Source organism: Malus sylvestris, chromosome 15 (genome assembly GCF_916048215.2).
Source record: "Malus sylvestris chromosome 15, drMalSylv7.2, whole genome shotgun sequence".
NCBI lineage: Eukaryota > Viridiplantae > Streptophyta > Magnoliopsida > Rosales > Rosaceae > Malus > Malus sylvestris.
In genome coordinates this window covers 1,999,951-2,024,383 of record NC_062274.1, presented here as the reverse complement: position 1 = coordinate 2,024,383, position 24,433 = coordinate 1,999,951, and the positions used below count along the sequence as shown (strand labels likewise).

The following is a 24,433-nucleotide window of genomic DNA, read 5'->3' as shown; positions in this document are numbered from 1 at the left end:
TGAGGCCCATCATTGTTGACATTGACCATGACAACATTCGGATTTGCTTAAATAAGCAACCTATTAAAAATTAAACTGCGACTACACCATGCACTTGGACACTTTCCCATTTTTTGGTCGAAGAAAACAAAGTCCATCGCAAAATAGTAGAAGACTAAATCTATATGCATAAATGGTTGACCTTTTATTTTGGGTAAATATACTGTTTTGTTGACATAAACAATTAGTTTTGCTTAGTTGATAAGGTATTAAGTTATACTCATGCAAATGCTCATACAATATACAGTTACATTAAGTTCAATAATAAGTTGTGATTGATCGTAATTTATTATGAGTATATATACGTAGACAGGTCTTTTATCCAAAGGGATACCTACCTTTGGTAAAAAATGAAGACTAATTGTGAGGCCCATTCTATATAGAATATAAACGATTCAAACCGTTTATTTTTTAAGTTGCATTTTTATAAATCATCCTTACAAAATATTAGTCAAATCGAAAATGTTTAAGGAATCTAATTGAGTTAAAAAAAATTGACGAACACAATATTTTAAGAAACATTAAAATTTATTCATGACAATGAAATGAGTAAATGATTTCATATCGATTTGGTATTTTATAAATATGATCTATGAATACAAAATTAAAATATAAACGATTCAAATCATTGAAGTTCGATGTATAAGGAGCCCCGCATCTAATTTCCATTTTACTAAAAAAAATATAATCTCTCTGAATAAATGGTCTGTATACGTAAGATATTTTATCTTTTGTTAAAAGTAAACAAAGATACCATTTTCCTTTCTTTGGTAGGGTGAACGGAAGCTGCTTCACATTGTCACAGACCCTTTTATTGACAAAGTAAAACCCAAAAACCAATGGCACGTGGGAAATTGACATTTCATTTTTCAAACTTTGATATTTAATATTACAGAAACTAATTTCATATAAGGAGCATATAGTCGATGAAGAATTCAATGTATGATGATTTGTAAATGTATGGATAGCGACATATAATAATTAAATTAAAACATAATTATGTCAGTTTAGAGAATTAAACACTTAAACAATGATGCTGCATTAATTATACTTTGATTTGGTAATTTTGATTTAATAATAGGAATCCAATTATTCAGCTCAAACATACAATGCTTGATCCCAAACCGTTCGATTTGCTCGCATTTAGAAAAAAAAATGATCATTATTTGCTCGCATTTAGAAAAAAAATGATCAAAATTGTACCACGCAGTACAACAAAACCATAAGCAATAAATAGGTATCATTGTCAAGGAAATTCAATGAAAATAAAATCATTATAACAACGTTGTACAAATTAAAATAAAATCATGTTATAAAAACCTATATAGATTAGATTCAATGAATGCTACTCTTTTTGTCTATATAAACGTAATCAACTGACAATTCCATCCAACAATAACGAATCGAGAATGATAGTATCATGTAAAATCTTAATAAAAGTGCTTTTCACAAAATTATTTTTGTATTATGCAAACACTTTCAACCAAACCTTGTTCAAAGTGTTTTTAGTTAAGTACTAGTTTGTTTGGTACTGATATAATTTTATAAAAAGTGGGTATAAAAAAAAGTTGAGATAAAAAAAGTGTTTGGTAAACACTTAAAAACAGATTATTTTCATAATTTTGAGTGAAAAAAAAAGTCGAAAATATGAAGCAGCAAAAATAAACTTATTTTTACAACACAGCAGTAATAGTTTTTTTTTTTTTTTTTCGAAACACACTAAATACCAAACCAAGTCACGTTTGCAAAAGTGCTTTTATCTAAGCAAGCCATAGAATTCAGCTTCTATTTTCGGATTCCTTCCACTTTTTCCTTCTCAAAGATATCTTCACAAAATCCAGCTTTTCTGCTCTTTTAGTAGTTAGTTTTTAACTTTAAAGCTCCCAAAAGGACATTTATTTCTTTCTTTTTTCTCTTCCAAATTTTCATATCATTTGTTAAAGATTAGATATTTAATTCGTTTTCTTTCCGATTCCTCGAAAACTTTCGAAACGGCCTTCTCTGATAAATTTCCCCAACTGGGTTTGATGAAAAATTAGTCAACCCCATTAGGGGCGGGATAAAAAGTCAATCGCTGGAGTTTTTACAGTTGTTTTTTTTTCTTTCAAAATATTGTCTTTGAATTTCCGAGGATTGTTCGTGTACTCCTCCATTGAAATTGCTTCTGGGATTTCCTTTTAATTTTAACACGTGAAAGATATTTAATTTCTCCTTCGTTCTTCTTCCCATTTTTCCTCTGCCAGATTCTGCTCTGAATTTAAAGAGTTAAAGGATCAAGCTTTTGTTTTTCTTTGTTCTTTGCTTCCCTTGCCTGCTGGACTAGCTTATATTTTATTAACCCAACCCAGGAGAGAGAGGGAGAGAGATGGAGGAGTTTAAATTATGTAAATTTTGGTTGTGAGCTTTAAAAAAATGGTGCTTTTGATCGTGTTGGGATTTTATCTGATCTGGGTCTGCTCTGTTAGCATTCACAACTCTTGCAAAAGTCTCTGGATTCTTTTGGAGGTGACTCATTTCTCCACTATTTTTTATTCTCTGCCTTTTCCTTTTACCTCAGATTAATTGTTATATGTCTTCAAGTTAATGGAAGAATCTCTCCCCTCTCTCCTCCATAAATGGATGTTTTAGTAATAATTGACTAGGCACGCCTGTATTTCTGCGTATTGAAGTCATAGCTTGAACATTGTGGGGTGCTAAAATGCGTGGTGGGTGAATTACTTCTGTAGTATTACTTTTATTTTTTATTTTTTATTTAATTATGTTCTCTTGAAGAAAAATGCAATCGGTGATTAATTAGTTATTAGAATTGGGATGTCCATGCATGATTTGCAAAATCCACTTTCTGGAATTTTAGGTGATGAAATTAAATAGGTCATGCCATCAGGTTATGTCCTAATTTTTCGGTTTTTGTATTGTTTTGCACCTGATTGGATTTGCTTCGTTACATGAACTTGCACTGGCATTCTGGTTTTATTTGTATCAATTCTCAGTAATTTTGTTTCCAGCATTAACTCAGATGGTGTTTTCATGTTCAGTAAAAAACTTGATTGACTATGAGCAGATAACCTTACACATTATGGGTTGGCTTAGCAAGATTTTTAAAGGCTCGAGCCACAAAATATCGGAGGAGCATTGTCATGACAACAGTGGCGAGGATGCAGATAGCCATGAACCTTCTTGTTCAGGGGTAATAACATCTAAACCTTCTTGATATTATGGAAAACGATCACTTTATTGAACACGAGTTTCTTTCTAATCCTCATTTGGTATGTTTGAACTCCTTTAACATGTTGTGGTGGGAAACTTCATTGTAGGAGGTCTGGTCAGAAAATGAGAATGAAGATATAGATCGTGCTATTGCGCTCTCTCTTTTAGAAGAAAACCAAAAGGGGAAAAATGTGGTTGGTGAGTGATTATTCCTATGGATGATATATATACATTCTGTTCGTTCTTGTACTGTCAAATGATTCAGTTTGAATCAATAAGAATTTCATATTCTTGGATAGGTTCTGATTCTCAGTTGCAAGAAGATGAACAACTTGCCAGAGTCATACAAGAAAGTCTGAATGCGGAGTCTCCTCCTCGACATGGAAATGGAAATGGAAATACGTATCAACCTATCCCTCCTATCCCTCCTATCCCTCCTCCCCGACATGGAAATGGAAATGGAAATGGAAATACATATCAACCTATCACTCCTCCCCGATATGGAAATGGAAGTTCATATCCTATCCCTATGTACTACCCAATGGGCTCCAGGTATATGATTATAAGATGGACAACTGTAGTCACATTTCAGTGCTATTTCTTCCTTGACGTTGCTTCACTGATTGATTACCTCATGGATGTGTAGAATGGTCTCTGAAACAACAATATGTAATTTTCTGAGGGCATCTCATTTCTAACATTTTCTCAATGCTTCTTTGTATTCTCAGTCATTACCCTTTCTCTTGTATACCGTGAATTCCTATTCTATGCTTCTGTTACTTTGTAAATTTTGATTTCTCTCGCTTGGACCTGATTGTGTACAATGATGGAATTTTGAAGTCACTGTGTATAGGAATGACAAATAAAGAAACTTGAGTTGATGGGATGTTATTTGAAATGTTAACAATTTATTCAGTATGTAGGATGTAAGTTGTGGAATTGTAGTTGCTTTTCTCCACGTCAACCACACTACCAAACTTCTCTTGATGCACCGACATTTCTCTGTGGAACTTAACATTACATTCCATATTGGTCCTTTGCTTATTTCCCATATTATGGCACTGAGTATTCTCATTCTTTGACATAGGGTTTGTGCTGGTTGCAATGCTGAGATCGGTTTTGGACGATATTTAAATTGCATGAATGCAGTTTGGCATCCAGAATGTTTCCGCTGTCGTGCATGTAACCAACCAATTTCTGATTATGAGGTGCAAAAATAGGTTTAATTTCAGTAATGGTTCTTTTGCAAGATAACTTTTGGTTGTCCAATTTATCTTACATATGTTTCATTTTATGTAGTTTTCTACATCTGGGCATTATCCTTACCATAAAGCTTGCTACAAGGAGAGCTACCATCCAAAATGTGATGTTTGCAAGCACTTTGTAAGTATCACGATCTGATTTGATTTTTAAGTTACGACGGTGATAAGAGGAAGAATAAATGACAGCTGCTAACCATGCCTCATTGAATTTTATTATAAGTTGAATACTAAATGTCGAGAAATAACTTGTATATGATTTGTTGATAGTTGTTCTTCGTTTTTGTAATATACATCTTTTGACAGATTCCAACAAACCCTGCTGGTCTTATTGAATATAGGGCACATCCATTTTGGGTCCAAAAATACTGCCCTGCTCATGAAATTGATAATACTCCTCGGTGCGGCAGTTGTGAGCGAATGGAGGTCAGTCGGAATAAATTACTTTCTGCAGTTATGCTATGAAATATGGCTGACCCGATTTTTAAAAGAAAAAGAAAATAGAAAGCAAAAGAGTTTGTTACAAGATGTCTATACGTTACATGCAGGCCCGAGACACAAGATATGTACCCCTTGATGATGGTCGGAAGCTCTGTCTAGAGTGTCTGGACTCTGCAGTCATGGATACCAGTGAATGCCAACCCTTATATCTCGATATTCAAGAATTTTATGAAGGTTTAAATATGAAGTTGGAGCAGCAAGTTCCACTACTCTTGGTTGAAAGACAAGCGCTAAATGAAGCAAGAGGAGGAGAAAGAAATGTAAAGACATTCAGTTAAAAACATATCCTTTTAGTACGAAAGTAGGACAGTTTTCCATGGTCATAATTGGCAAGTCATGCATTGTTAATCGAAATTTTTTTTCTCATTTCTCTGATAATTACAAAACTAATGCATATGAAAATCATTCATTCCATTGGTTTTATGTTATTGACATGGAAACATGCACGTACAAGTTTCTCCGGAGATTTTTCGAATTCTCTCCAATAATTTGTAGTCCAAATGTCACACTTGCATCCTGTCGTATTGTTATCTACTCATCTTCTGTTGAAGGTTTTCTTTTTAAGCTTAGAGACTAAATCCGACTTTGATCAATTTTTTGTCATTTCCAGGGCCATTATCACATGCCTGAGACTAGAGGGCTTTGCCTTTCTGAGGAACAAACTATTAGCAAGGTGAGAGTTTTATGAATATATTATTTTTGCTTTCCACACAGGTGGTTTTTTTATAAGGTATCTTCTCGTGGGTTAGCAACTTATATTGTATTGATCCGAGAACCACCAGATTTCAAGGCGGCCACGGTTTGGGGCAGGACACCAAGCTGCGGAATTGATAACAGAGCCCTACAAGCTGACTCGTCGCTGTGAGGTGACTGCAATTCTAATCTTATATGGTCTTCCAAGGTGTGTTTCTATCTATTTTCGATTTGTGGCACAACTGTAACTTCTGGCTGAATTCGTTGCGTGACTAGAACTGTCTGCGTACAGGTTGCTGACTGGGTCTATTCTAGCTCACGAGATGATGCATGCATGGCTGCGGCTTAAAGGTGCTTTTTAGATGGATCCGTTTATTTGCTTGTTTAGTCCCATTTCTGCTAAAGGAATTGTGAACTAAAGATGGCATCAAAATGAAAATTACTGACTAGATTCTCAATACTTCTTGAAGGTTACCGACCTCTTAGTCAAGATGTCGAAGAAGGTATCTGTCAAGTTTTAGCTCACATGTGGCTAGAGGCCGAGCTTATGTCTGGCTCAGGCGGCAATGCTGCATCAACCTCGTCTTCCTCCTCTTCCAGGGCATCAAAGAAGGGTACAAGATCACCGTTTGAGAGTAAGCTCGGGGGGTTCTTTTTGCACCAGCTTGAAACAGACATGTCCCCGGTATATGGAGATGGATTCAGGGCCGGTCAACAGGCAGTGCAGAAATACGGGCTTCGAAGTACCCTAGAACATATTAGAATGACAGGGTTGTTTCCTTATTGAGGACTGAATCTGAATCCTTGAGTTTATTGGGTGCTTCTGAATCTTTTTTTTCCCACATTGGTATAGCTTCGGCCTTTCATGTTAGAACCCGAAGGCCAAAAGTGCATAGGAATTGACTCCATAGTATCACATGGTTTTTTTTATTTTTTATTGTGGCCTTAATGTCATGAATCAATTCATTAATTTGATTTACATTTTTACATTTTTCTGTCTCGCAATGTATATATGCAGAATTTTCAGTCCACCTGTGGACGACTTTCATGCAATGAGATACCATTGTCACTCAATGCTATGAGAAAATCAAAGAGCATTGTAGTGTGTGATTGACTTTACTTCAGATATTGTAGTGACATCGTGGCAAGTTTATTTCCTAGAGATGCCACTCTTATACCTTTAGCCCCAATGAGGAAGGCGCAAGAAAAACCGCGTATAAATTCTAGAGAATTTGAAAAAGCAAAATCATCTAAGTGGAACTACCTGAGGAATTACGGTCCTCAATGCACCTTAATAGTAGTAAAAATGCAACATAAAATGCTTATGTTGTCAAACTATAAATTTAAGGGAACTTTAACGAAAAGCACCCGGTACTGTTTACTTTAACGAAAAACCACATTTTTACACTAAAAAGTCAATCCTGGTACTATTCACTTTACCCTTTATTTTGTCCTTATCATTAAAACTCAAAGTTTTCAAGCCCTTTTCATTAGTTTTCCTTAAATTTAAATTAACAATTTTGTATGTTTGAATTTATAATTTGGATTCAATATTTGTTTGGCACAAGAAGTTTAACTTGGTACTTTAAGGGGGCGTTTGTTGCACCTCCTTAAGAGGGACTGGCTTGGACTGTCTTAAGCAAGACTATAATCCCATGTTTGGTAAGTTGTTGGACTAACATAAGTGGGACTCGCCTCGACTACGAGTCCCGCCGCACTTCACTAAAGCCGTTTATCTAATCCCAAGCTTTCGCTTGGTATTAACAGGGACTAGAAAGGAAATGCGGCCTACGTCCAATTCCCAATTTTTGCTTGCTAAACCCAGACACCCAGTCCCTCTGCGCTCCACCTTCTTCTCCAGCGCCGTCACCATAGCCAGGCTATCACCGTAAGCCTAGGGAGGACGACGACTGCGGCTGCAGGAAAACTTCGATTGATTTGGCGGCGTGGGTTTAATTTTGAGCACCGACCATGGCGTCCTCCTCGAGGCCTCAAGCGCTCCGCTAGGAAGATGCGCCGGCAAGTTTGTTGCTTTCTTCTGCAAGAGCGATTGACGTCGATTTGCAAAAATTGACGACACCTCTGTAAATTGAAAAAAAAAAATTGGGATTTTTCTGTGTTTGATTTGAAGAGAAATAAATTAAAAGAAGAGAATGTTTGAATTGAAGAGAAAGAAAATGAAATGAAGAGAAAGTATGGGTTTGATTTTTCTGAGTTTGATTTTTAATGGGAATGGGAGCAATCTGGCATGCCAAGAACAGGAAACGTATGAAAGAAAGAAAGAAGAGAAGTAGAGAGACAGGGGAGAGAGGGAGTCAAATTAAAAAAGTGTGTATAATAATAATAAATTATTAAAAAAATGAATTAAAAAATGACAGAAAAATATTTGATCTGCAAAAATAATTGAGTCTATGATTTAGTCCGACACTGCACCAAACGTTTCATTAAGTTAATCCAGCTTAGTCTAGTCTAAGCCAATCCAGCTTAGTCCTTGAAGCTAGTCCAGTCCGAGATAGTCCAGCGCAACAAACGCCTCCTAATTACACAATCATGGACACACATTCATCGTACGATTTGGCATCTCTCTGCAATCCTTTCGGCGTTATGCATCCACAGGCCGTATCAACCTCAAACATCTCAAAAGCCCTTTTAACATCCTCCTTGCCATCACCCTCTCGCTCCATCAACTTCACAGAGTCTTCAAACTTCAAGAAGTCGTCGCCTGTTTTGTTTTGTCGAATTCTTCGATCACGCTCTGAGCCTCGGTGTTGGACATGGCTTCCTCGATGGACGTGAAGTAAGCGTGGAGCTTGTCGCTGGAGATCTTGCCATCTTTGTTGGTGTCAAAATGATAAAAAACTTTTGCAAACCCTTTGTCTGTGCTGCCTTTGTTTTGATTTTCAGTAGGGAAATTTGAACTAGGGCTTTCTGTTTCGGAAAGCCAACTCAGAGATCATATCATCGAGATCAACAATTTTGCCAAGGTTTCAGAGACTTGTATAAAAAACAATTTGAACTACTCTTGGAGGGCGCGCCAGGCCAATGCAGTAGTGCAACACAAATGCTACGCGCGAGAGCTACAGTAACAAACTCTCTCTTTAAAAAAATTAATTTAATATCGTAAACACCATTGATTTACGTATTATATATTGTATTATATATTAAACTGATAAAAACAGATTCACACTTAATCTTAGCCTAAAAGCCAAGAAAAGTATGAGGGTAACTTTTAACCGCATTCTATTTTATACACCATGCTGCTTCTGCAGATAGCCGTACTCCCGATGTGGGAACTAAGTACTGCTGCTGGTAAAGTAAGTAGGAAATTCTAAAACTATTGGGATCGCAGCACACATGGGAGTTCCATACTTCCATGTGAAAGTAATTATATTTGTGTTCTCCAATATCTTCTCATTTTTTAATGGACCTGGCTTCTCTGCCCTCCCAGTTCCCATACATTCACATTCTTTCTTATTTTGTGCGGTCACGGTTAAGTCATGTTAATATTTTATATTAATTTTTTTTACAGAGATAATAAGACAACACATAATAGTGATATAAAATGTTAATGTGGCTTAACCTTGACCGTACAAATAAGAAAAGATGAAAATGTATAGGAACTGGGAGGACAAAGAAATCATGTCCTTTTTTTTAATACTTTCAGCGGATTATATTTGGCAGACACAATGGGACCTTTGAAATTGAGCCTTCATGTGGACTTTAAAAACTTAATAATTATCCTTTTGAAAAGAAACGATGTGATATCATTGATAGAAACAATACACCAAGAATAAACTAAAGTATGAGCAATAGAGAATTAAGCCAGTTGAACTTTATAATAAGATTTCATCATTGAACAAATTATATAATTTATTTTTTATTCGTAATCGTACTCGTAATAATTGAAGTGAAATTGTTAAAGGGAATCGAACTCCGATTAGGAGACTGTAGTTTTCAACGACCTCATGAATAGGTCGTCGGTGATTTTAGCATGACATTACAATCCCTAAGTTTCTTGATTAATTAAGATAATCAGAAACTATTGACATCAATTAAGACAGTTAACAAGTACAAGCCAACCTTCTACTCCCAAAATATAGAAGAGAAAGTCACGTCGGATCTTTTAAATTTGTTTAGGGGTATGCGTCATCTTTAAAACGTAGACTTAGAGGCACCTCCAAAATTGAGAGGCAAAAAGAATATGCCACGTCCAACATTAGTCCACTCCTCTCTGCGTACAAATATGGGAACACCTCCATGTGAAGAAACACATAAGTTTTCCAGCGGTCTCAGCTCAGCCACGGAAACCCTAGCACAAACAACGTTTCGGAACAGCTCAAGGTTTTCATACGGATTTCACATATGTGAATTAAGTTAGTTAGTGATAATTTACAAATGCAGTTAATAAAGCAGTATTCCCGCCTATTGCACCTAAAGTCGAATCTCCCTTTTCGTAAACTATATTCATTTAGATATTATCACATGCAAAGAAAATGCTTGGCACTTTTTTTGTTGATTGTGACTTGGAACAAAGCCATCTTCTTTTGTTTTTTTTGGATCAAAGGAACAAAGCCATCTACGTTGTAGTAAATTCATGGGGTCGTGGCACTTTTTTTTGTTGATTGTGACTTGGAACAAAGCCATCTTCTTTTTTTTTTTTTTTGGATCAAAGGAAAAAAGCCATCTACGTTGTAGTAAATTCATGGGGTCGTGGCAGGCAAAAGTTATATGAAACGTCACTGTAGTTATTTACTGAAACATCATTATAAACTTATGTACCGCCGTTGATCACCGCTTCTTCCGCCGTGCATCACCGCAAACTTCAATTCAAACATCATTTCAAGTAGTAAAAAAGTGGTTTCAGAGCCACCTGCGTGTGAGCTTTTGAGAGAATATTCACTCATCTTCTTCTCTTCTTTTTTTAACATGCTTAAAAAATTAATGTTTTATCATAAAATTAAAGATAGTGATATTCACATTGCTATTTTTACCTCTTACATACCTTTGTTAATTTGTTATTGATATTCTTTAATTTATTTGATTCGACGACCAAAATGAGCAAAATGTATGTCAAAAATGGGTGTGTACGGAGCACCATCCAAAAATAATTGCCAATATAACGGAGAGTAGTCTAACTCTATATAAAGTCATTTTTTCCCGTTGTGAGACTTATACTCTCAACACATGTATTTTAAGAATTTTGAATGTCAATAGTAACTATTTTTTATTAAAACAAATACATCATACACCAAGTAATATATTTCTAAATCCAGGGTTGTTGTGATGATATAGTAATTAAGTATAATTATCCATCATGGACGTATTAAATCATGCTTCATGTCTCATACATTAATTGGTTACTTTAAATGGAAGAAATCAGCCTGGAATATTTGATTGCAGAATCAGTAATTAATTAAGCAACCACCTACCTGCACGTTATTAAGACTGAAGCCACTTATATTCCTAATTATTCCTATTAATTAATTGATAATAAATACGTTTTCAAATCCAAAAGTTGTCTATTATTTGATTTAAACGAACTTCTTCTCACCTTAATATAAAAAAAACCGACGTACTAAAAAAAGAAAAAATTTCCAAAAGCAGACAGCTTACCGTAAGGATCTCTGTTCTGTTTCTGTGTCCGAACTGCTCCCTGGCGTCGTTAATTCTAAAACCTAACCTAAAGGTACGTAGGACCCCAGCCACAGGGCGTACCACGGTACCCCCTGGCTTGTCCGACTCGTTTCCTGTACTGATTTTTTGGCCTAAAAAGTTTGCCGCGTGTTCCTTTTTTTATTACGACCTGCTGTCTTGCCACCCTCTTTCCTTGTCCTTTTCCCGCTTCCACCGACACTTCATTTCTTCAGCTAAATATGACATATATTTATTTTTTTGACTTTTAAATGAATAAAAATGATTTAACAAGAGTTTGCTTTCTAATTTAGTTAAAATGAAAAGGGTTTCGAATAAAGATCGTACAGGTTGGCTTTGAATGATATTGACATTATGATTACAGCTTGATACGTGTAAGTTTTTATTTTAAAATTTTTAAGCGTTATATTATATATACATCAAATTGTAATTTAAAGACGAAAAATAAACGAGTAGCGATTTAATTCGTGTCTTTCCTGCAATAACGAAAGGTCCAACTTGCGATGGTATTGTGAATTGACAGTAGTACAATAATCAAAGTTCCAAAATTCCAGATGAGCGACGTTGGCATTGAATTATTTGAGATAATTTGTTCTTTTCAAAGACACAAAACAAGAAGAAAAGACTTGAACGACAGCTGTATTTAATGTAGTTTGAAAATGGTTCAATAATACTTATGTCACTGACCATGACTCGTTAGACACTCGGGAAACTGCACAATCTTTCTAAATCAATTGTAATTGAACGTGGTTATCAAACACAATTAACCGAGCGAGAAGAGAAATTCGAACTTAGAATACAGAAAGGGATCTTGTCGAGGGTAACTTATTAGCACATGCAGTTAAAAATAATGTTGAAAACATATTAAGGAGATTTTATTGACATTGATCAACAAATTGAAATCAAAATTACCATGATTTAATTAATCGACCAACAACAGCTCTTTTGCTGTGCATGAAAATTACAGACGCCTGTATTATACAATTATATGCATTTCAACGCATAATATTGGTGACAGAAATTCATGAACGTTGTTCCATTTATTTCTTCTTCTTCTTTTTTATTTATTTTTTATTTTCTGAGTTAATTAATTTTCTCCCCAGATAGTTTCAGTATTTCATCAGCTAGTAATTTTTTTCATGTTCCTGAAATAATACCTGTAGTAGTAGCATAATGTACAAACAAATTCCAAAAGACTGATCATCTCTGAGAGCTCGCTCATCCCCCAAAACCACGACGCGAAATTCAGAGTCTCAGTCTGTGACTCTGCAGCTTCCACAAGACGGCACCGTTGCCCGCCTCACGAATCCAGAACGAATGGCGTTTCCAAGAGATCGTAAGGAGCCCAGAGAGCATCGAGCGGGCAGGGCCGATTGGCCTCCAGCCGGGCCCACGGCTTCCCCTTCCCGCTCCAATGCAGCAGGCTCACTGCACCCGGATGCAGATCCCTACAAAGCCCTCTGAAGTTATCGCCGCCGAGCCCGTGCTGGTTCCACCGGTGCTCCACAGGTGCGATTTTCCCGGCGAACACCAAAAGAAACGGCGGGAGGGATCCGAGCTCGTAGATCCGCATTCTCTTCTGGAGATGCATCCACTCCTCTATTTTTGCGGTGTAGTCGCCGCGTCGCCACCGGTCGAGGTCGATGACCATGACGCCAGTGTTAAAGTAGCAGGCGTGGCGGTCGGCGAAGGTGAGGGAGAGGGAGGGGTTGGACCAGAAGGCAGAGGTGAAGTAGGAGGTGAAGTTGGCGTTGCAGTATTCTGGGGCGGCGAGGATGGCGCCGCCTCCGAGGGGAGTGGCAGAGAGCTTGGCGATGTCGTCGACGAGGATGAGGTCGGAGTCGAGGTAGACGACGCGGCGGACGCAGTGGGGGAGAAGGACGGCGAGGTAGGATCGAGCATAGTTGAGGGGGCAGTCGAGGGCGGAGCGGATGGAGGTGGTGATGAGGCCGGAGACGTGGGAGTCGTCGAAGGAGTAGATTCGGAATTTCAGGTAGGGAAATGAAGCGGATATTGTTTGGCGGAGGAGGGAGGCGTTGGCGGCGGCGGAGGCGACGAAGTGGAAGACTGCGTTCTGGGGGCAGGAGGAGTGTTGGAGGATGGAGAGGATCGCGGCCATGGAGCCGCGGATGTAGGCGGTGTCGAGAGTCATTGCGACGTGGACTGCTTGAGGAGAGCAAATCATGTGGCTGTCGTCTGATCCGTCGGGGTCCACGTCATCGTCGGGGAGGGTGGTGATTGAAGGGCAGTCTTGGGAGTTATAGAACTGAGGTGCTTCTCTAAACTGTTGGGCGGTGATGGTGGTGGCGGCATTGGTTGCCATGGCGGGGGAGAGGAAGAGGAGGAAGGGGGGGAGGAGGAGGAGGAGGAGTGGAAGTGGGGTGGTCATAATTTGAAAAGGGTGGGAGTGATGTGATGAAACGAGATCTGTACTATTTTCTAAATGATGGGGTGCAGATTTTAAGTTTTATAAAGGGGAGGGGGGTTTTAAAGAAGGAGGGGGATTAAAAGAATATACTTCAAAGAAAGGGTAGGAGGGGAGGGAGTCGTTGAGTTCACATTAGTGAGTAAGATACATGATATGATGATACATCTCCTTCTTTTAGTTCAACCTCCTACATCTCAATCTTTTTCACTTTGTTTCTTTTTTACTATATTTTTTGACAATAGAATGTTGTACATCTTTCGGTGTCAAATCGCCATGGAGAATAATTAATATGCTCGTGTTAATGTGTATCTATTATCATATCACCCTCAATTCGTAAAATATCAACTATACCTTCCAACTTATGTTATAACGTTTTGATCAGAAACACATGACATTTTAGTTGTCACACTCGAAATTTTTTCCATCTACTAGAGTTTAGGGTTAGGGTGAGGAGATCCATTTGACAATTAAATTACTAATTAATTATGTCTTGGTAGGTAAGGAGATTCAAGTGTAATTTTTTTGGTAAATTAATTATTATTATTTTTGGTTGAAAATGGGGTTAAATGTTAATAGTCCAAACAAAATTATTCAATAAAACAGTCTAGACCATGTCAAATAATTAGAATTGGTTTTTAATTTTTTTGGTCAAAGAATTGGTTTAGTATTTCAATTTGGTTTATAGATTTTGTAGGACTGTCTTTTACATTAACGACAGTTCACCAAAATCAACTCATTATGTAAGAATATTAATCGTACTAGTTGTCCGATAATCTTGTCTAAATTATGTTTTGGCATCGAAACAAGATCACTTTTTTTATTACCTCTCTAAACACAGAAAAAAAATTCTGATCACAAATGTGCATGAAATCTTACAGATAAGAAGCAACTAGAAGTTTAAAGAAACTATTGTATTTTGTTTGCTCCTCTTATTAATTTATCTACATAACTTGCGATAGCCAAAAGCAAAAATGATGAGAGAAAGGATTTCTTGCCGGGGAAAAGTGCGGCGGCCGGAGAGAGATGCAAATGTGAATCGCACCCCAGTCACTTATTGCTTCTCTTTTCTTACTACTGCGGATGACAGAACAATCAATCATCACGTTTTCTTTCTCTTTTCTTTTTCATTACAAAAGTGAATCGTACCCAATCAATTTGTGTAATAAAAAAACATGCCTGGAAAACTTTTTTTTTCAAATTGCATGGTTATTTGTCGATGATTCATCAAATCGAAGAATTCTTGTGTACAGGCGGGATACAAGAGGGCTTCCGCAAACAATGAGCGGAGTTCTTCAACTTCAAAAAACAACGGTTGCTAATGTCTCTGTAGTTAATAAAATTTTGGGTGATGGCTGTGAAGAAGTAACCTGTAACATCCCACATCGTCCAGAAGAGTGGATCATGTAAGCCTTATATGTATATTCTCATATCTACATAGCACGAGGCTTTTTGGGAGCTCACTGGCTTCGGGTTCTCATAAACAAAACCGTGATGACATGATCGGGGTCCAAAACGGATAATATGACATAACCAGTCATGGAATCATGTATATTAATGTGACATAACCAATCATGGAATCATGTATATTATTTTTATCATGCAGCACGTATCATTTGATGAAAGAGATACTGAAATAGCAAATAAACCTCCGATTAAGCGGTGGAATTTGTCAATCATCCACTTGTCGTCCTCTTAAGAATGAATATTCTCATTAATTTTTACTTTGGTTTTTTTCCCTTTATTTTCTTGTTAATAATACCTGTCAAAGTGTTGATATATCGTAGTCGGGGAAAACTATTTTTAAGCTACCGACACCTCCAAGTGAGAAGCAGTTAAAAACCTAGAAGAAGAAAGAAACTTGATGCTTCGAGACCAAGTTTTCTACTAACATACTCCAGAGATGTCACACTCATATGCTCAAGGAGACATGGAAAGTTCGATTATATTAAACTATATAATTATGTGGTCGGAGAGTTAATTATACTTTAATTGTTAATTAACGAATGTATTAGTGTAGATTATACGTGTCGTTAAGTAGATTTTAACTCGTACATTCCCTTTAAACATACTAAATAAACGATCATTTTCCCTTTCTTTTCTTCCTCTTCTTCTTACCACCTAATCATGCTAAAATCCCACCTGTTTTTGCACTTGACAGCAAAAATTAAAAGACGCGTTTCAAACCTTAATTAAAAACCATTTAATTTTTTTTTTTTTTTAGATTGTGCTTTATCGTAGGAAACGAAAGTAATTATGCATATGCACTATAGTGCGGGTTTGATCCTCATCAATTTTTTTACTCTCTAACAATTAATTATTTAACCTACTAACGCTATTGCTTGTTAAAAAGAAAAAGAAAAGTTAAGACACTTGGTCGGGGGTTAAATATAAATGAACATCACCGTCACCATTCATATATATGTCAATGCACACAAAAGTCAATAAAAATGGAAAACATCGTTATCACTATACTTTAGTCTATGTCATGCATGCTTCAATAATTTAAAAGAAATTAATATCATCCATAAATAATGTCTCACGAACTCCTCTCCATGTCTTTTGTATTTCATATCACAATGATTTTATTTAATTTATAAATCATATAAGCGGTTTCATTTCTAATTAAATCGAAATTTTTTGTGATTAAAACTTCCACGTTCAATATGTTGTGTAAATGTTTAAACGCAAGTTAAAAAACAACATCAATAAGTTATTTGCTTTGAAATTTTAACAAAATATTATCCTTGGCACTCTGAGATGCATAAACACAGAAAAGGATCCGACACGAATCATTTTCCTAGGGATCATGCAATCGTAATCGTTCATCGTACATCGTGTGGTTAATTTTCATTATGTACTATTTATATTTAATTTTAAAATTTAAATTTTGAAATGATTTATAATCGCACGATATATGATTAACGATCATGATCACGTGATCTCTATAATCCCCAAGAAAAGAATCCGACGAGGATCATTTTCCCATAAACACAATCGTTAATGCATGCTCTTATTGTTTCACACTGCAAAATAAAAATGAAATATCATAAAGTACAAATTACTATTTCGGAATGCTAAAATTGAATCACTATTTTGAAATGTCAATATCATCCCGCGATCAATGTTTGATAAATAAATGTGTACATTGAACTAGGGCTGGGCAAACGGGTCCTGGACCCGCGGGTAGGGGCGGGTAATACGGGTACGGGGCGGGTACGGGCCGGTTCTTAGTTTTGTAAAAATAGAGCGGGGCGGGGCGGGCCGGGTAATTGAAGTTTTAGGGGCGGGCCGGTTCCAAAATTATAGGATCCGCGGGTACCCGGACCGGCCCGTTTGTGTTAGATTGGACGGACGAGATTTAATATCATCTCTCCATCCAATCTCAACCGTCAGTTCAAGTTTTCAACTTTCAACCCTAGCCAACCTTCCCCGAGTCTCCCGAGTTCCAGAAGCATCCTCAGGACCTCAGCCACAGCAGCCTCAGACCTCCTCAGTCTCTCGGATTCTCAGACTCTCCCTCGACTCCATCTCCCTGAGTCCCTCTCCCTATCTCTCTCCGTCGAATCCCTATCCCTTCCCTCGACTCCGACTCTGTGAGTCGCGACCAACATCATCACCCCCCATCACCACCTCCGCCGTCATCATCCGACTCCGACTCTGTGACACTGCTACTACCAGTACCAAGGCAAGTACCAACCATCATCCCTATAAAATTTAGGTATTTTTGAATTAGGTTTTACTATTAATGTGAATTTCTGGAATTAGGGTTATTTACGCGTCGGTTTCTCGAAAAATCTTTGATGGCATCCCTAGAATTATGAAAGTATTTGGCTTGATCCTTACAGATTGCATTTACATTATGTGCATCTGTTTTGGTTGGCCATTTGATTCCATTAATTTTGTAGGACATAAGTTGAAGGTTTTGCTAGTTTCTTCACATCATTCTCCTTGTAGATATAGTACTATTTTGGACTAAATTGGCTGGTCTAGTTTAGATTTCGAGTTGCACAGAAAAATTCGTTACGAAATAGCAAATTAGCATACTCAAAGACTAATCATTTGTAGTTGCACCGAAATGGTAGCTATGGATTGGTTTAAAACTAAGATTATCTCCTTAAAGTGCTCGTTTGGCATGTTCTTTCTTCGGGCACCAAAACAGCGAAACCTTCAGGATTCTGTTCCCTTGAATGTTTCTAACGCAGGTCGTGTCTTCATCTTGTTATCGAGCATGTTTCCAGTGTCGGTTTTCAGATAAGTGTGCAGCTGTTTTGTCGACCCTGCAAAAGTTTGTCTAGTGATAGGAAGTAGGAACTAGTGACCAATAATCTTTCTTTTGCACAACAATGGTGTCTTTTTTTATTTGTCTCTTTCGGAATGTGTCACTTGCCCCAGTTGCTTACTTCCATCTTTCTCATAAATTTGAGTAAGCACTGTTGTTAGATTGATTCAGTTGGTTTGGTTACACATACTACTAATAATCGTACTTTGATTCTGTTCGTTAGCGTTACTGTGAATTTCTTACTCAGAAATTTTAGAACCTTTTCGCTTACCGCTCTTCTGGTCTGTATTATATTCTTGTTATCCTATTGTTAAATACCCTCTTTAAATTTTCCTGCAGTACTTGGACGAGAACAAGTCGTTGATTCTGAAGATTGTTGAGAGCCAGAATACCGGGAAACTGAGTGAATGTGCAGAGTGAGCATTTTATTTCTTAATTAACTGATTTGGTTATTGTGGAATGTGCAGAGTGAGCAAATATCAAACAAAAAGTTAGTCTGATGCAAAGTTTTACTGATTTGGTTATTGTGGAATGGCTATGCTTGTCTTGGCGTAGCATCAAAATAACTTTCGTCATTAACTATCTTTGCTATCTTGTTTCATGTGTTCCTACTCTGATGCAAAGTTTCGTTAGTTGCTTCAAACGAATGGCTTTTCTCTATAATAAAATCCTTTTTCATTCATTTGGATTGTTATAAAAAAAAAATCAATTTTTTAGAAGTCTGTTTTGTAACTTAGTCATCTTCTGGGATAAAATGTGAATAGGAAATGTTAAGAGTAACTGCTCTTGGATGCCTATTGTCATTCTTGTATGTACTAGCATTTGAAAATTTGAGTATTTTCGGTGGAAATTTCAAATGTTATTGCGATCTTTCATTTCAACTGCTCTTGGATGCCTATTGTCATTCTTGTATGTACTGTGCAGTTTTTAATTGCAATCTGTGCAGTTTGAGAAACTGCAATCTGTGCAGTTTTTTCAAACTGCAAGCAATCTGTGTGCAGCAAACATTTTTAAACAGGAAAAAAAAAAAAAACAAAAAGGACCCGTGTACCCGGACCGAACCGGCCCGTTTCAACCGGGCCGGGTAAGGTCCGGTTCCTATTTTCAGAATTGTAATGCCCGGCCCGGCCCGCCCCGTCTCCTTTAATTCCGGGTCCGGTCCGGTCCCTTCAAAAATGGGCCCGGCCCGGCCCGTGCCCAGCCCTACATTGAACAGTTGTCCGTGGTCACGCTCACCGACAACCCCGGAACGTGCGTGGGTCATAAGAGGAATGAGGAAACTTAAATGAAAGTTCATTTACGGACGCACGGACGCACGGACGCACGGACGCACATGCTTGCCTAGAGACTAGGAATTTGGGGCTGCTTGGACTATATAATTAATGCATAAATATTAGGTCAATTTATTCATAGTCTGGAACATTTAAAAGGTTTTTTTTAGTTAAAATAATTTCTAAGGTTGTCATTATTTTTTATTTTGGTTTTTGAAATATAAAATTAATTTTTAAGTTTGTTTTTCGTCAATCATTTTAATTATTTCGATAAAGCTGATCACTTAATAGTATAATTTTGTATTATTAAGTGAAACTTAGCATTATAACTGGATTATTGTAATCGGATTAAAAATGTACCAGTGCTGCTCGGAACACATACTCCAAAGAAATAGAAATCGAGATTCGAGTGGACAGCTACCGTAAGAGAGTCAAACTTTAAAATATTTAGAGGCGACGTTAAGGACTCTGACAATGTATTTATTTATTTTAAAACAACTGGAAGTTAGACCTTTGTTAATAATAATTACAAAATTTGAGTATTGGTTCTTAAATCTTACTTTGATGAAATAGAATGATAAGAGCAGTTACAGGGGAGGGCATTTTGCCCAGCACCCTGTGAAACCCCTCCACCCCACCCAATTGACTGGCACCCAGCCCAAGCTGGTCTCTAGCCCAGTCCAAAATTGACTGAGGTGTTGCCCGGTACATTTGACTCATGCTGACGCCAGCGGGGTCATGTGGAGGAGGAGGAGGTCCATTTTTCGAGGAGCGTTGGTGTGGAGCACCTCCACGGTGAGATCCGACTCCCTGGGTGTGGAGCACCTCCATGGCGAGCTCCGATGAGGAGACGACAACGAGGTGCCTACGAGCGTTTGTGTGGAGCTCTGGCGAGGTCCCATCCGTTGGTGTGGAGCACCTCCACGGCGAGCTCCCATTTTTGGGGGAGGAGGTCCATTTCAGGTGCATCAACTCATTTGAAGAAGAAAACATGGAGAAAAAGGGGGAAAAAAGAGAGGGTAGAGAGAAAGTGCCCCGCCGGAGATGAAATGGAAGCAGGAGAGAAATAAATTAAATGATAAAATATTAATTGATATGAATAAAATAATATATATTAGATTGACTGGGTGCCAGCGCATTTTTAGGAGTGGATATGCTTTGGCCTATTACTGTTTATTGGAGTATATTACTGTTCATTTGAGTGGATAAATGTGCTGGGCGTCGGCACCCAGTCTTAAGGATGGAATTGCTCTAAGAGACAGGTCGGTTATGAAGCTTCCAAGTACTTGCAAATATGCTTAAAAATTACTTGGGTTTTTCTTCATAATTAGGTTGACTGGCTTGCGGTGGCAGCTGAAACTGTAGTACTATGATCGAGTAATATTCTTCTCTATTCATAAGTCGACTGATATTCTTTTTTATTTGTAAGATTTGATAACGGATTATAATCAAGTAATATTTTTCTTTATTCGTAAGTCGAGTGGTTTCTCCTCTATTTGCAAGATTTGACTATCGTGGACGACAAGTTCAATCCGCCTTAAATCCCCAACCCCTCGGTAGAAGCATATTGTCTCTAAGAAAGGTTGTGAAGAATGCCCACAGACAAGGCGAGGCCCAGATTCTTTGTTTTTAGATTCTATTGGCGTTTTATCAGTCGCATTCCATGACACTACAAGTATATATGCCCATTCTTTCACAATAAACTACAAGATTACAGAGAATATCTGGAAAAAGTGTCCACAGGATAGAAGATGGATGCATATCTACTTGATTAGTCGATCGGATCGCTCCGAAGAAAAACTAAAATCTGGACGAGAAAACCAGTCGACAACTTACGTTGCAAACAAACAATGCATCTCTAGGCAAAGATTGATGGATGTCTGCCTGCTGCGCATTCTCGTACGCAGGTGAGATTTCAAAACGGGAAAAACACAACTTTAAGACATGGAAACAAGACAATTTATGCATGAGATTTACGCAAGGATGGCACACATCGAATTATCAAGTAATGGACTGGCACAGCAGGAACTGGCATACTGTTGAAAAATACAAAGCTCTGTCATCCATTGAATGTGAAGTTCGCTAATAATCCAGTATTTAAAACGAGCAATACGTTGTATGGAGAGAATCTCGAAAACACAATTACCACGATAATGTTAACGACAATCGCCATGCTGTGACGACCAGGCAAAATCTACAGCATTTCAGACAATAGTAAAATATGAACACTTACCCTGATCACAACCAAAAAGATGAACTAGCAGACATACAACGCAAGAGGCTGAGCACACCCAAATACCGAGATAGCAACTTGAGACTGACATTCAACCTACTGCCAAGCGAGAGCAAGAAATACTGAAATAATAACAATCACGCACAACATCTTCAGTCTATGATCTTGCTGTCCCTGACCTGTACCCCTGTGCAGGTGGTGCCTATGTGCAGGTCCGCCATGAAATGTATTTGAGAACCCATGAGGAAATCCAGCACTTGCACCGAACATGGCGGCCTCAGGAAACCCATGTAGCGGAAAATTGAATAGAGATGGGATAAAGCCACCAATGGCCGCAGAAAATGTGAAATTCCCAAACCTTGTGGTTGCAACTGGTGCAAACCCGCCCAAACCTCCCATCCCTCCCATGAACCCAAATCCACGGTGGGCAAAATGGCTCTGTTCTGGTGGAGGGGCTGTTTCAGGTCGTTGTCCTGCTGGACGGCTTGGGATATTAATACCAGGAATTGACTTCGATCTTGGGTCAGTTGATGTCTTTCCCCTTCCGTATAAGGGAACCAAACTCTCCTCCTTTATGAGCGCTTTGCAAACAGGGCATTCCTGAGAGTGGGAGTGAATGTGGAGCCACTTATAAAGGCAAGGCCAGCAGAAGAGATGGCCGCATAGGGTCACAATTGGGTCTTGGGCCAAGTCAAAGCAGATATTGCATTCGAAGTCACCAGCGTCACCGTTGTTATTGCTACTGCCGGAGAATGAAGGCCCTTGGGACGACCTACTCGTTGATTCCCCGAACCCACTTACCATCTCTGGACAACCCTAAATGAATTAGTTCATGAATATCGAAACCAGCCACTGAAACATCTAAATTTCCTTAAACCACTACAAAACAACATCATCATTTCAGGCAAGCCCCAGTTGCACCGACTTAACCCGGACAGCAATTAAAATTCCCATCAAACAACATGAATGATAAAAATAAAATAAAAAATATTAAAAAAAACAAAAACCATAATTAAATGATCTAATATCTTCTTACAAAGACATGGAAAATCTCTGAAAACTCAGAAATCCCAGAAATCTGAACCTCAATTTAGTACAAAAATTCGCAATCATTCCTAATTCATAACGAATTTCTGAAAACCCTACGAAATTTGAATCAAATTCTCTTGAGATTTCTGATCATTTAAAAGTAATCGATTCAGTCTCAACAATTCGACTTTAAAATTGACCCATTCAAATACAATAATATCTTCCTAAAATCACAATTTCATACGCCAAATTCACCGATTTAAACCTAAAAGTTGAAATTTAATCCGATCGATTCACACAATAATCCGAACGAATACACGGATTGAAATTATCGTTGGGATCGCTACTGACCTTCACATAGAAGAAGTGAGGCGAATCGAATCGCAGTCAATCCGAGCACCGGCGAGAGATCTCCGTTGCCGGGAAGGAGGCAGAGTGCATAGAATTTGGTGCTTGTGGGCGATGCAATTTTGACGCGGGTTGAGATCTCCGGACGGGAGATTTGTTTTTATGCCTACCTGGCGGCTTCTGAGTGGCAGATCGTGACTTCTCAAATTTTATCCGTTGGATTAGATTATGGATTCTGATTCTAAAATCAACGGTGTCAAAAATGAATAATCTTGAGAGGTTTTTGGGCTTCACTAGGCCCATGATATTTTAGGCTTGGGCTAATTCGTCATAAGTGTTGGATTTTTAACATAATTTGGTCCGGTTTCCGCACGTTGTTGACTCTTTCCTCCTAGAACCGAACCGACCGAAATTGACGAATTGGACCCCGTCCCACTTAACGGTGTCGTTCGGTGAACGAACTGAACTGTGTCCACACTTCTCCTAATGATGAGAAGAAAAATAGTCAATGATTATTTGTTTTAATTTTTTTAGATTGCGAATAATTTTTGTACTTTAAACTACACCAGAAAGAAAGGCACAATTCAAACTCAAGTTAATAGAACGAAAAAAAAAAAACAATATATACCAACTAGGACAATCAACTATTTAATTTGGATTTTAAGTTAGAATAATACGTGGCTACTCAAAAAATGAGTTGAAGTTTTTACTTAAAGTTGTTCGTTGTTGATTCATGGAACTTCGTGTTTACGATCAACATTATTCATATTCTAAATCATTATATAAATATCATATCTGCAAAAAAAATCAATTAAAATTAATGTCGTTTAGTTATCAAACTGTATAAAAATAGATGAACAAAATTGGTAAAAGCATTAAAAACTGTCCATGTGTTTGCTACTGTAAATAGTTTTACAGAGTGATTCGTAATATTAACGATTCTAATCATAAACGCAAAACTCGATAATTTGATCATGAAGAATTTTAAGTAAAAATTCTTATTCATCTTTAAATAATCATGCAATACAAAAAGGGGTTAGACAGCACGATATCCAACTACTAAGGATGTCTTGTGCTTGTGGTGAATGTTATTCTCGTACGTCGTTTTATAGTAAACGATGCAGAATTCAATTTGAAAAATTATCTATAACTCTTTCGTTGCCCACGTATATCTGACGTGCATTTCTGCAAAATATCTTTCTAATAGGATGCATTTTCTGTCACTTATTTTTTTCACTCACTGAAACTACTACTTAAATCCAAATGATGCGAAATATGTCGCATCGTGAGCTTTCTTTTTCTTTTGCGGGATGCGACACCATTACCTTGATAATTCAATCAAAGATTGCCAATCATCTATTATTCAAGAGTGATTAGTAACAAACATACCAAAATAAACACATTCAGAATAATAAATGTGTTCTTTACAATATTTAATTAATGACGTATTTGCTTAATAAGAATCTGAAAAGTAAGGAAATGAAATGAAACCAC

The 24,433-nt window shown here is 37.5% G+C and overlaps 3 protein-coding genes, 1 non-coding gene and 1 pseudogene across 5 annotated transcripts; 1 reads left to right on the top strand and 4 right to left on the bottom strand.

Moving 5' to 3' along the window:
- Positions 1-1,827: 1,827 nt before the first annotated feature.
- Positions 1,828-6,688, top strand: LOC126603789 (protein DA1-like). 2 transcript variants are annotated; one of them, XM_050270748.1, is made up of 12 exons: positions 1,828-2,544; positions 3,101-3,226; positions 3,354-3,444; positions 3,546-3,798; positions 4,334-4,454; positions 4,546-4,629; positions 4,812-4,931; positions 5,054-5,266; positions 5,617-5,679; positions 5,789-5,907; positions 5,992-6,050; positions 6,170-6,688. In XM_050270748.1, the coding sequence occupies exons 1-12, from the start codon at positions 2,452-2,454 to the stop codon at positions 6,484-6,486; spliced, it is 1,659 nt and encodes a 552-aa protein (XP_050126705.1). In that variant the 5' UTR covers positions 1,828-2,451; the 3' UTR covers positions 6,487-6,688. The 2 variants fall into 2 exon arrangements, with proteins under 2 accessions (XP_050126705.1, XP_050126706.1); XM_050270749.1 differs by having other exon boundaries at positions 1,829-2,544; positions 3,075-3,226.
- A 1,551-nt stretch (positions 6,689-8,239) lies between these two features.
- Positions 8,240-8,652, bottom strand: LOC126605940 (probable calcium-binding protein CML41; annotated as a pseudogene).
- Positions 8,653-8,723: 71 nt separating this feature from the next.
- LOC126606068 (U2 spliceosomal RNA) lies at positions 8,724-8,917 on the bottom strand. The gene has a single exon (XR_007617106.1). It is a non-coding gene; the product is annotated as a U2 spliceosomal RNA (small nuclear RNA).
- Positions 8,918-12,247: 3,330 nt separating this feature from the next.
- Positions 12,248-13,832, bottom strand: LOC126603796 (probable galacturonosyltransferase-like 1). The gene has a single exon (XM_050270757.1). The coding sequence runs from the start codon at positions 13,738-13,740 to the stop codon at positions 12,652-12,654; it is 1,089 nt and encodes a 362-aa protein (XP_050126714.1). The 5' UTR covers positions 13,741-13,832; the 3' UTR covers positions 12,248-12,651.
- A 7,536-nt stretch (positions 13,833-21,368) lies between these two features.
- On the bottom strand, positions 21,369-23,108 carry LOC126603800 (uncharacterized). The gene is made up of 2 exons (XM_050270761.1): positions 22,943-23,108; positions 21,369-22,368 (listed from the first exon to the last, which is right to left on the bottom strand). The coding sequence occupies exon 2, from the start codon at positions 22,364-22,366 to the stop codon at positions 21,659-21,661; it is 708 nt and encodes a 235-aa protein (XP_050126718.1). The 5' UTR covers positions 22,367-22,368; positions 22,943-23,108; the 3' UTR covers positions 21,369-21,658.
- Between the last annotated feature and the right edge of the window lie 1,325 nt (positions 23,109-24,433).